This window comes from Ursus maritimus, unplaced genomic scaffold (genome assembly GCF_017311325.1).
Source record: "Ursus maritimus isolate PB19 unplaced genomic scaffold, ASM1731132v1 scaffold_11, whole genome shotgun sequence".
Lineage (NCBI taxonomy): Eukaryota > Metazoa > Chordata > Mammalia > Carnivora > Ursidae > Ursus > Ursus maritimus.
In genome coordinates, this window is record NW_024423453.1 from 41,388,286 (window position 1) to 41,400,414 (window position 12,129).

At 37.0% G+C, this 12,129-nt stretch overlaps 1 protein-coding gene across 12 annotated transcripts in view; it reads left to right on the forward strand.

Moving 5' to 3' along the window:
* The window catches only part of ARFIP1 (ADP ribosylation factor interacting protein 1), a 114,013-nt gene that overhangs the window by 78,565 nt on the left and 23,319 nt on the right, over window positions 1–12,129 (forward strand). For all 12 annotated transcript variants that reach the window (XM_008685489.2, XM_008685496.2, XM_008685494.2 and 9 more), the window contains 2 exons: window positions 919–1,076; window positions 7,787–7,961. In XM_008685489.2, coding sequence (XP_008683711.1) covers window positions 919–1,076; window positions 7,787–7,961 — 333 coding nt within the window. The remainder of the gene's footprint in view (window positions 1–918; window positions 1,077–7,786; window positions 7,962–12,129) is intronic.

A 12,129-nucleotide genomic window follows, 5' to 3' on the forward strand; every position in this document is an offset into this window, starting at 1 on the left:
ATAAAATTAATTTCCTGCTATTTATTAATTATTAGATATTTTATCACCTAGAAATTTAATTAAATCTATAGCACTAGCATTAAACTTGCATTTTCTAAGATTTTATTTAATTTCATATTACATTTTTTTCAGCTGAAGTTAAGTGTTTCATAATAAATTTCAGAATTCTCAAATTGAATGACAATAAGCTATGATCAAATTTTTTCTTGTTCCGATGTGTCCTGGTAATCTGTTAAAGCTTTCCAGTCTTTCACTACTGAAAGTTTAGAGTTAGTACTTGCCATTTTTGAAGGAGTTACATGTAATGTTTTCAATCCAAGACTCAGTTTATTCAGAGCAAATGAACTCGAAGTGAGTGTTGAGTGATCCTTCCCCAGCTGTGCACCTATGTAGACCTGAGTTTGGGAGTCAACTAGTCACTGAGTTTACAAAGAAATGTGCATTGTTAATATTTATACACTGAGAGGATTATGTCAAAACACAAAAATTGCAGTCTGTCTTATGTCTGAAAGTTTTAGTCAATTGTTAACCTAATTTGGTTGTGAAAGTTATGGTTTCTCTGATTAATAATCTGCTATATTTTTCTCTTAACAGCTGTGCTTATAGTATAAGAAAAACAAAACATGGAAATGAAAATATTCTTTCTAGTACAAAGTAGTTTAACTTTTTAAAATTATTTAATTCTAGCTATACATCTGAGCTGATGACAATTTCGGTTTACTGCACTTTTTTGGTAATTTTATAGCTAGCTGTGATTTAGATTTGTTTATTTAAACATTAAAAGAAGAAACTTCTATAGCTAAATATTTTAAATCAAATATTTTCTAAATCAAATATTTTCCCATTAGTGATGCATTTGAGATTTTTTTGTCACATTCACTAATAAGTGGCTATGTTAAGGTGATGTTTTTGTTTTAGGAAGAATTTGGCTACAACGCAGATACCCAGAAGCTACTGGCTAAAAATGGAGAGACTCTTCTTGGAGCCATTAATTTTTTCATTGCCAGTGTGAACACTTTGGTGAATAAAACAATTGAGGATACATTAATGACTGTGAAACAATATGAAAGTGCCAGGTAGGTATAAATTTTCATTATACTGTCTGTTTACAGATGGTACATAATTCAGTTAAGAGTTTAGATTGCATATGCTAGAAATCAACTCTGGCTAATATGGACAGAAAAAGAATGCAGTAGAAGATTATAGGATAGCCCATAGAACTAAGAGAAAGGCAGGAGAACAGATTCTGGAAACAAGCAGGAATCAAAATCAAGATAATGCCTCAGACAAATCTAATTAGGATCCTGATGCTGAGTACCTCTGGTACTTGATGTTGCCACAGCTACCATAAGTCATTTCTAACAGGCCCCTGAATATTTTGCTTCATTGCCTGGAGAGTGTCTGAGCCTTGGTCATGTGCTCAACCCTGCCTGTTAGAGAATAGGGAGATAGAGGATCTCCTAGTTCCGCTTCCTTAGAAAAAGATAGGACCTTGTGTTCTACTAGGTAGTTAGTAGATGCCCTCTATAATCTGGCCTTCGGCCTCTCTTCATTCTTATTGCTGCTGCTTCCCAGTAGAAGCAGTACAATAGCCAGACTTACAGTGTCACTTTCTCTTCAATATACAAGTTCATTTCTGCTTCCATGATTTTTATGTTGTGGATACCAACATCCTAGCCTTCCACTTATCTAGGTTATAATCAGCTCTAAACTCTCGTATTTTACCTTTTACATATTTTCATAACTGTTCATAATGCAGTGTTTTCATACGTTTTATACACACACACACACGTACAGTCATCATTAATTTCTCTATCTCATAATCATCCTGTTAGGTAAGCTAAGTATATTTTAGCAGAATAGCAATAGCATTTTCAGCTTTTGATTCCAGGCCCAATTTTTCTCCCATTCATTCTATTCTGATTTACTTTGAGTGTTTTTTTTCCTCTGAACACTTGAAATCCTTATTTCCTGTTATACTTTTTATAGCATAGTTGAGGATAACTACAAACTGTACCTTTTAGAAGTATAACTTTATGTTTTGGCCCCTTACCCTAGTTTAATGATAGGAGAAAATGCCTATGAAAACTCTAAACTCTTATCTAGTTTTTGAGTGCTTCTTCTTAAGTATATATTTCCTTATGCTTCACATAAGTAAAAGCCCTTGGAAAGTTAACTTTTAATCTTTTCACGAGAAGAGATGCTTCTGTGTTGTTCTGTGTTTGTAATTTTAGGTTTAGCATTTAACATGTGGTTCTTAATGACTTGGAAATGAAGGTCAAGATAAATAGCTGTGGGTTGTTTGTTAGGAGAAGGGTGGAGATGGGGCTATGTGCCCTATTTAGGATTTAGACTTGGTTTTTTACTGTTCTCCATTGTTTCAATTATTTACTAACACAGTATTAAAATTAGGAGGTGAAAAACATAAACAGAAGGAATTCATCAATAGGATATCCCTCAATAACACTGAAGGAATTTCTCAGTAAGATACCCTTCAGTAGGAATCCCTTCAGGAACACTCTTAGTAATTGGTTCTCCCTCCTCTATTTAAATCTTTTCATGGACATTGTCTTTATTTTTCAAAAGAATATTCTGTATATTTTTTATTTTTATAAATTTTATTTGGTTCTTTTCCAAATCTGTTCCTTACTCATGATGTCCTAATTTGTACATGATGAATACTCTTTTCCTTTTATCTCTTTAACTCTTTTAAGCATTCTTATTTTCTGATCTTCCAATTGTTTTAATATTTGTGGGTTTTGAAGATGAAAATTCTTTTGTTCCCATATTACCCCCTACCACCTCCTAGTCAAGAATTACATGAATCTAGTTTCTGCTTCTGTACTTTGTAATTGTCTACCTATCCTGAAAATATTTCTAGTACCTCAAATATATTTTTGTTTAGTATATCGTAAAACATGTTTTATTTTAGCATATAATATCTTTCTTTTTGTCCATTATTTCTAAGGTGCTTTTAAAAATATTAACCCATATTATGGGGTAACTGACTGGCTGGCTCACTAGGTAGAGGATGCGACTCTTGATCTTGGGGTTGTGAGTTCAAGCCCCATGTTGGGCATATAGCTTACTTAAAAAAAATTTTTTTTTCAAATATTAGCCCATAGTAAAGAAAGAGAAATTCATTAGGTAAGTCATTGAACAGTACATGGGTCATTTTTTAATTTGTAGAGGAGAAAAATAAGCCTGTGGAGGTTAAAAGGTTTGCTCGTTTGGAGCCAGTTTCAAAGCCAAAATGAGAGCCCATTGGCTCTCCTTTTACTTTTGATCATTCAGTCTCAAACTTCAACTGGATTTCTCTCAAATTTTCATATCTGTTTAAAAAATTATGATGCACATGCCTGGCTCAGTTAATGGAGCATGTGACTTGGGATCTCAGGGTTGTGAGTTTGAGCCCCGCATTGAGTGTAGAGATTACTTAAAAATAAAGTCTTTAATAGTAATAATTTTCACATCTTGTATTGAGATATCTGACTTAAAGTACAATGTGATAAAAGATCTCAGTCTAGGGGCTCAGTCGGTTGAGTGTCTGACTCTTGATTTGGGCTCAGGTCGTGATCTCGGGGTCGTGAGATTGAGCCCCGTATCAGGCTCCGTCTCAGTGGGGAGTCTGCTTGAGATTCTCTCTCTCCCTCTTTTGCCCCTTCCCCTGCTCAAGCACGCACTCTCTCTCTCTCTCAAGTAAATAAATAAAATGTTTTTAAAAAATCTCAATCTAATATATGGGTTTATTTGAAACTTTTGAACAGAGTTATAAATCAGGTTATATGTACTTGGTAGCTGGTCATCAGAAAATCTTTAACAACCTCTGTGTGTAGTTTAAAAACTAACAACAATAATGACCTCACCCCATAATTTATTCTTTTTTTATTGAAATTTCAGTGTGATTTTATTCATTAAGCTTAGCTTGGGGTTTGACTTTTCTATTCTATTTATCGAAGTAACTGAGGAACTCACTAGTTGTAATACTAAAACATTGCCTGCAGAGGGATAACATTTAGAAAGAACCCTAGATTAAAAATTTCTCAGTAGGGGCACCTGGGTGGCACAGCGGTTGAGCGTCTGCCTTCAGCTCAGGGCGTGATCCTGGCGTTCTGGGATTGAGCCCCACATCAGGCTCCTCTGCTATGAGCCTGCTTCTTCCTCTCCCACTCCCCCTGCTTGTGTTCCCTCTCTCGCTGGTTATCTCAATCTCTGTCAAATAAATAAATAAATAAAAATCTTAAAAAAAAAAAAATCTTCTCAGTAGCTGAATTTTATTCTCCGTCAGAACCAAAATTTACTGACTTTTAGGGCATGGGTCAGCTATTTGATCAGCACAAAAAGTGGCAATTTAGGCAAATGTCCGGGTGGCCTTTTAATGCTCCCTATTATGCATTGTGTACAAGTATTTCCTAGCCCTCTGGTGCTCCATGTATAGAAAATCTTGTAACGGCCCATTCAACACTTCTCCACAGCAGCACCAACAAGGGAGTCAATTGTGGTCAAGACTTTTCAAATGTGGACACCTGTTCTCTAGAAGTTTTACATAAGCCATAAAGTAACCAACTGTCACTAACTTTATTGGTATGGATTCAGTTCAGACTGGCAACCTTGAAGAGTTGCATTTTGAAAATTTAGTGTGCTTCTCTCCCTGGTGGTAATGAGCACTGTTAGAGAAGCTCTTATGGAAAGTTTTACTTTGATACCATCTACAAACTCTGGATATAAAAATTAAGGGATATAAGGTCAGTATTATAATTTTGATTATGTTTATATTAATCTTGTTGTTTGGAAATGTGTTCCAAGCTGATGAAGGATATTTGTTTTCACATTAAATCACCATATATCACTTATTTATTTTTGTTCTACTTATTTATTTTCTTTCATTTTTTATTGTTTTTAGTATATTTACATCTGGCTATCCCTCTTCTAATTTGGCCATTATAATAAGCACTCTAAAGATACTAGTTATTACCAGGTATCCTAAATACTCTATCTTTTGTGGAGATTCTTATTCTCATTTATAGATGAAAAACTGAAGCAGAAAGAGATAAAATTATTAGTTCAAGACATTAGAGCCAGTGAAGATCAGAGTGGTCATTCAGTTTGGCTAGAGAACCCATGGAATTTGACTTACTGGTTATCATTACCATGTCAGTCTTGCTTCCTGAATCTTTAATATCTATCTCCCCTTCTTAGCCCCACTGCCGTTGTCTTGATTCAAGGGACTCATTTCTCTTTGCCCATGGTCTTCTAATTGGTTTCCTTGTTTCTGTTTCTTAATCTACTCCAGTCCATCCTCCATTTCTTACTACTAGAGCCCCCTTTCTATTCTGAACAAGTAGGACATGTCACTTTCTAGATCAGTGTTCTTAAATGGCTCTCCATCACATCACTTGACCTACCAGATTAAATCTGATCCCTTTAGTGTGGCCTGTAGGCCATGCTTAATGTCAGGCTACCTGTCTGACTTTAATTCCTTCCACTGTCAACTTCAGGTTATGACATACTGAATTACTTCCCAAATGTATCATGGTATCTTACAAATCTGTGCTTTTGTTCATGCTTTTCTCTTCCTGGATTACTCTATTTCCCTACCACAGTCCACCTCAGAAGATTTTACTCCTTGAAATTTTAATTTTAGTGTTTTAATTCTCTTCCGAGATACCCAATTAGACAGTTCTTCCTCTTGATTTCCCTGTACCTTATTCTCCCTCCTTCATGGTAGTTACCATTATCTCATTTTGTTGTAGTTGTTCAAGAGCTTCTCTCCCTCTAGACTGCAAGTTTCTTGAAGATAAACTTTATCTGTTCATCTTTATAGTTCTGGTTTCTAGCACAGTGTCTGGAACATAGAAGGGGCTCAGTTAATATTTGTTAAATGAATCAGTGTATCAGTGAATGAATAGTTCTCTTTTGGCCCTGAAAGATCAAGTTTGTTAAATTCAGTAGAGATAAAAATAAATTCTCAAGTCACATTGGAATATAGTTTATGTTGTTTAAAATATTCTTAAAGGGGGCGCTTCAGCAGCTCAGTCAGTGAAGTGTCTGCCTTCGGCTCAGGTCATGATCTCCATGTCCTGGGATCAAGCCCTGTATCGGGCTCCCTGCTCAGCACGGAGTCTGCTTCTCCTCTTCCTCTGCCTCTCCCCCTGCTTGTGCTTTCTCTGTCTCTCGCTCTCTCTCAGATAAGTAAATGAATAATCTTTTTAAAATAAAATAAAATATTCTTAAAGGATGCCTAGGTGGCTTAGTCATTTGAGTGTCCAGCTCTTGGTTTCAGCTCAGGTCATGATCCTTGGGGTCGTGAGATCGAGCCCTGCACTGGGCTCCATACTCAGCCATGAGTTTGCTTGCATTTCTCTCCCTCTGCTTCTTCCCCACCCACCTCATGTGCGTACACTCTCTCTCTCTAAAAAAATAAGTCTTTAAAATATTCTTAATTGCCAGAATAAGAGATGTAGATTGTACTCTAGATATTGGATAAAGAATTTAGTTCTAGGGCATAAGCTTTGTGATGCTGGTTTTGACTAAATCAGAGGTCACATTGATCTTAACTGAGTACTGAATAGTAGAGACTGCTGGATAAGTCAGTGTTTAATAAGCAAGATAGTAGTGTACTTACACAGGTGCTGTGATAGAGGCATTATGAGGTGCAGTGTGATCATGGAGTGGTGGGGGGGGTTAACTGTTTTAGTAGTAGGAGAATATTAGGGAGTAGGCATCTCAAAGGAGCACAAAGTGTTAAGTGCTCTGTAATAGATGCCATTGTCGCGTTCTAAATACTAATGTTATGGAAATCCATCCAGAGTTGGTCTGTCCCCTATGGTGCCACTAGCCACACGTGTCTGTTGAGCCCTTGAAATATGGTTAGCCTAAACTGAGATGTGATAGATGTGTAATATATACAATGGATTTCAGAGACTCATTACTACTCCCCCAATAAGTAAAATAGTTCATTAACAATCTTTTTACCTTGATTACATGCTGCAATGATAAGATTGTAGATATATTGGGTAAAATAAAATATATTGTTTAAAAGGTGAAATTAGGGGTACCTGGGTGGCTCAGTCAGTTAAGCATCTGCCTTCAGCTCAGGTCATGATCCCAGGGCCCTGAGATCTCGCCACACGTTAGGCTTTCTGCTCAGTGGGGAGTCTGTTTCTCCCTCTCCCTCCCACTCCCCCTGCTTATACTTTCTCTCTCTGTCTCTCTTTTTATCAAATAAATAAATAAAATCTTTTTAATAAATAAAAGGTAAAATTAATTTTTATTATTTTAATGTGACTACTGGAAAATTTCAAGTTACATATGTGATTTCTGTTTTGCCTTGCTGTCTAGACTATACTTTTAGGACTGCTGACCCTCAGTGTAACTTCCTTTTACCAGTTAAAGTATGTCATCCTAAAGTCTGCTATCTTCATATGCTTTGCTTTATTGGTATTAACCAATTCCCATGTGAAATAGATCACTTGATCTTGTTAGCATTAGGTTTTGAGATCTGTTTTTTTAAACTGGTTTTTAAATTTTGGAAATTCTACTTGTCAGTTAATACTGTACTTTGGGAAGAATAGTTAATGAGATTAATAAGCAGCTCCCCCCCCATGCTTATAGTAATAGCTCTTTGTATTAAAGAAATACATTGTTTTAAAAGTATAAGGTGTAATGTATGTATGAGAATTACCTATTAATGTATAATATGAGATTGTCACATATTTCCAGCTCACCTCCTAAACTTATTTCACTCTGTTTTTGTAAAATTCCTCACTTACTTTGTCTTTTCCAGGATTGAATATGATGCGTATCGCACTGATTTGGAAGAACTGAATCTTGGACCACGTGATGCCAACACTCTGCCAAAGATTGAGCAATCACAGCATCTGTTTCAAGCACATAAGGAAAAATACGATAAAATGCGTAATGATGTTTCAATCAAGTTGAAATTTCTAGAAGAAAATAAGGTAAATTTAATCTTTACCTTCTGAGATAAATTTTTATGGACTTTAAAATGATGTCACCCCAAAGAGTGTTAAATGGAAAGTTTTTGTTTCTGTTAGCTCTCTTTCATTACAGTTCCATAATGGAATTTCGTCTATAATCAGTATTTGAGTTTTTAGAAGAACAAAAAATATATTTATCTTTTCTGTCATAAAAGTCGTCATCAACCCTGCTGTCCCAGTCTTTCACATGTGACAGTTGGCAAAAAATATTTGATGTTCAACTCTTGACCTTCAGATTGGAGTTAGTATCAAATGCTTTAAAAAGTTACGTAATTGGGGCATCTGGATGGTTCAGTCAGTGACGTGTCAGGCTCTTGGTCTCAGGGTTGTGAGTTCGAGCTTATACTGGGTGTAGAGATTACTTTAAAAAAGTAAAATCTGAAAATTAAAAAATAATAAAATAAAAAGTTACATAATGATAAATTCTGCTTTGAATATTTTGAGACCTTTTTATTAATGATGGGTACAGATTTCAGGTAGGAAAGAACATTCTCCCTAGTAACTGGTAAATGAGGAATGACTAAAAGGTCCAGCTTAGAGCTGTAGTTAGCATAACCTAGAAGGATCAAGCCAAGAAATCAATTTTCCACATTATTTTTGTATAACATGAACCCATCCAATGACAAGAACAGGGAAAGCTGTAGGCTTCACTTGGAGATGAATTCATAGAATAACAGGCTCCTCCTGAGTTCTGATTTAAGTAAAGGACAGGTTCCTGTGTTTAACATTTTTTAAAAGATTTATTTATTTGAGAGAGAGAGCACACACACTAGAGCCCAGTAGGGAAGGAGAGAATGAGAGAGAGAATCTTTTTTTTTTTTTTTTTTTTTTTTAAAGATTTTATTTATTTATGTGACAGAGAGACAGCCAGTGAGAGAGGGAACACAGCAGGGGGAGTGGGAAAGGAAGAAGCAGGCTCACAGCGGAGGAGCCCGATGTGGGACTCGATCCCGGCACGCCGGGATCACGCCCTGAGCCGAAGGCAGCCGCCCTAACGACTGCGCTACCCAGGCGCCCCAGGAGAGAGAGAATCTTAAGCACACCCCCCACTGAGCGTGGAGCCGGAACCAGGGCTCAGTCTCAAAACCCTGAGATCCTGACCTGAGCTAAAATCAAGAGTCATACACCCAACCAACTGAGTCACCCAGGTGTCCCTGTGTTTAATGTTTTTAACATGACATGCGTTCTCAGTTTTGTGAGGGGGGTTACAGTTCTGGAAACAGGAGAGCTAATAGTGGGCACAGCACAGAGTAGTTGGAGTGGTTCAGTCTTGTGGAGATGGGCATCTTTCTTACTACATATTGGTGGTCTTCTTGTGCTTTTCGTATCCTCTGAAGTTATAATAGGTCTTCACATCTTTCTTTAGGTACCCTCTTAAAATTATTCTTCACTTGTTACTGTCTGTTGATATCCTTTTGTTTTCCTTAACATTTTTTAGAAACTCTTCTGGCTACCATAAAAAGCTGCAGAGTAATACATTTCCTCGGCATCTACCAAGTCCTGCACTAATACTCACTTTTTTTAGCTACAGTGGGTAAAAAGTATTCACCAAAAGCCATTACAATGGCAGTAAAAGAAACATCAGCAGAGTTATCAGACAGATTGCCCCCTATCATTCCAGTAAGAATGCGGGCAGCCTTTTAGCATTCATTAGCTGAGCATGTAAGATAACGTTCCTTTTAGTGCATTCATATATATCTATGTAGATGTATCTCCCTATAGATATATATGTAGAGAGAGATCAGTTACATGGCTTAGCATTTTAATAGGAATATATCAATACTTAGATGTAGATGTATATTTTAAATATAAAAATATTTTTGTTATATTCCCCTATAATAGATCGGCACTATACAGGATAATGTTAAGTGAGATATGCTAGCTAGCATTTGAGAGGCTCTATCCAAAGCTACTTTGAAGGGAAAGAAAGGAATTCACCTAATTTGGGGGTTCAGGACCTCTGCAAATAGAGAAATTCATTTTAGGAAATCTATAAAATGGTGATTGTGTTCTTTTGGAATCTAATGGCATTGTGTACTGTTCTCTGGATAGTGAGATGATGGGTAATTTTTGCTTTCTATATATATTTCTATATTTTAGATGGTTGTGTTGCCTTTATGAAAAAGGAAAGAAAGTGGGGCGCCTGGGTAGCTAGTCGGTTAAGCGTCTGGCTCTTGATTTCAGCTCAGGTCATGCATGATCTCATGGTGGTGAGATCAAGCTCCGGGTTGTGTTCCACACTGGGTGTGGAGTCTGCTTCAGATTCTCTCTCTCACTCTCCCTCTGCCCCTCCCCCCCCCAGAAAAAGAGAAAGTAATGTTGAAAGAATCAGTACCCCAAAGCAACTATGCTTATATAGTCCTTGCCAGAGTAAATAAAAATAGGGAAATTACACAAGGATAAACAATGGCCATGTGATTGCTACTTGTCTTACTAGAACTACTTTTGAAACGTAGGAGATACCCAGATGTAGACATGAATCAGGGAAGGTACTTCTTACTTGTCAGTTGCTATGCATTTTACACATATTCTCTTACCTAATCCTCATAACAATCTTCATATTTTAATCCTTTCAGTAAATACTATTGAATACTTTATATACTGGGAATATGTCAGTGAACAAAAAAGACAAAATTTCTGTCCTTTTGAGGCTTACATTCTTATCAATCAGATACTCTCATCCATATTTCACAGATGAGTGAATTCATTTTACGTCATCTTCTGTGATCATATGTGCCCTTCACTTCCGATCTTTTGAACCTGTGTCTCCCTGATCTGTCCACCATAAAGTTGTTCCTCACTTACGAGGAAGAGTTGTATGACATACCGAGGCTCTTCCCTTTCATGTGTCCAGGAGAAGTTCTAGATTCTGGGAACATCAAAATCAGTATTTGAGCTGTGGAAAAAAGAGACTGAAGAAATGATTTGGGGCCTGTCTACATCTAGTGTCATTACTGCCTAAAGTAGCCCTGTGTTATATCTGGAAAACAGCTGTCATGCTAATGTGAGAAAGGAGGTACAGAGGTGGCAGGTAGAAAAGAAAGTGTGTACTTTCTCCTCTGCCCTTGTTTTGCCTCTTGTTTTTTGCTGTGCTCTGCTCTGCTCTCTAGAGTTGAGCAGCATAGGCTAATGACTAGGCAAGGTGGACTGTATCCTTTGTAAAACATTCCAGAGTAAGAATGTGAAAACCTGGGTTCCAGACCCACTCCTGCCACCTGCTAACTTCATGATCTTGGACGAGCCTCCAAGCCTCTGTATTTTCCTCTGGAAATTGAGGGTAAATCTTGCCTTGTGTTAAGTGAGTAAAAAAAACACACTGTCCTCTGTAAAGTGCTAAGCACTATTCACCAGTATTTAAAGGATTCCTGCTGTGTGCCAGGCCCTTTGCTAGGTGAAGGAATGAAGGAGAAGGAAAATAAAGTTCATGATCTTAGGGAGTCAAAAAGCATGAGATAGGTTTGTTTTCTAGAAGTTATCACCTTCACACCTTCCCCTGGTAGCTTTTAAACTTAACCTGTATCCTGCCTATTTTGTGTCTTTTTTGCTGATATGAGAGAAATTGACATTAGAAAAGATGTGGCAGGAGACATGAACTGTATTTATTTCAACGTATTAATTTGAAATACTAAATGTATATAATTTGTTATTAGGTAAGCAATACTTTCGCAGTATTAAGTAAGGTTAATGAATTGACCATTCAGGGAAATCTTTAAGATCCATGGAAGAGACAGGGCTTCAGTCTAGCCTTTAAAGATCAGGAGGCTAAGCGTAAAAGAAGTGGGAGGAGAACCTTCTTGACAAGGGCAGTGGCCCACGTGTACGAATAGAGGAATATTCCTATTTAGGAGAGAAGTAGACTGCCATAATGGGACATAACTTTGACATGCTTTAAAGGAAGAGAGATTCAGAAAGGTAATTGGAAGCCATATTGTATTGAGCCTTGATCACATAAAAATTGAACTGTGGCCCCAAAAAGGATGCATGCTGAGCAATGAGGGATCAGCCAGGTTATCTCTGTAAAGTTTCAGTATCTGTCAGATGGCTCTCACATCCAACTTCATCTAGTTTGAATTAGAGAATTTGTAAAGTTAGGGGGCACCTGGGTGGCTCAGTCGGTTAAGTATCTGCT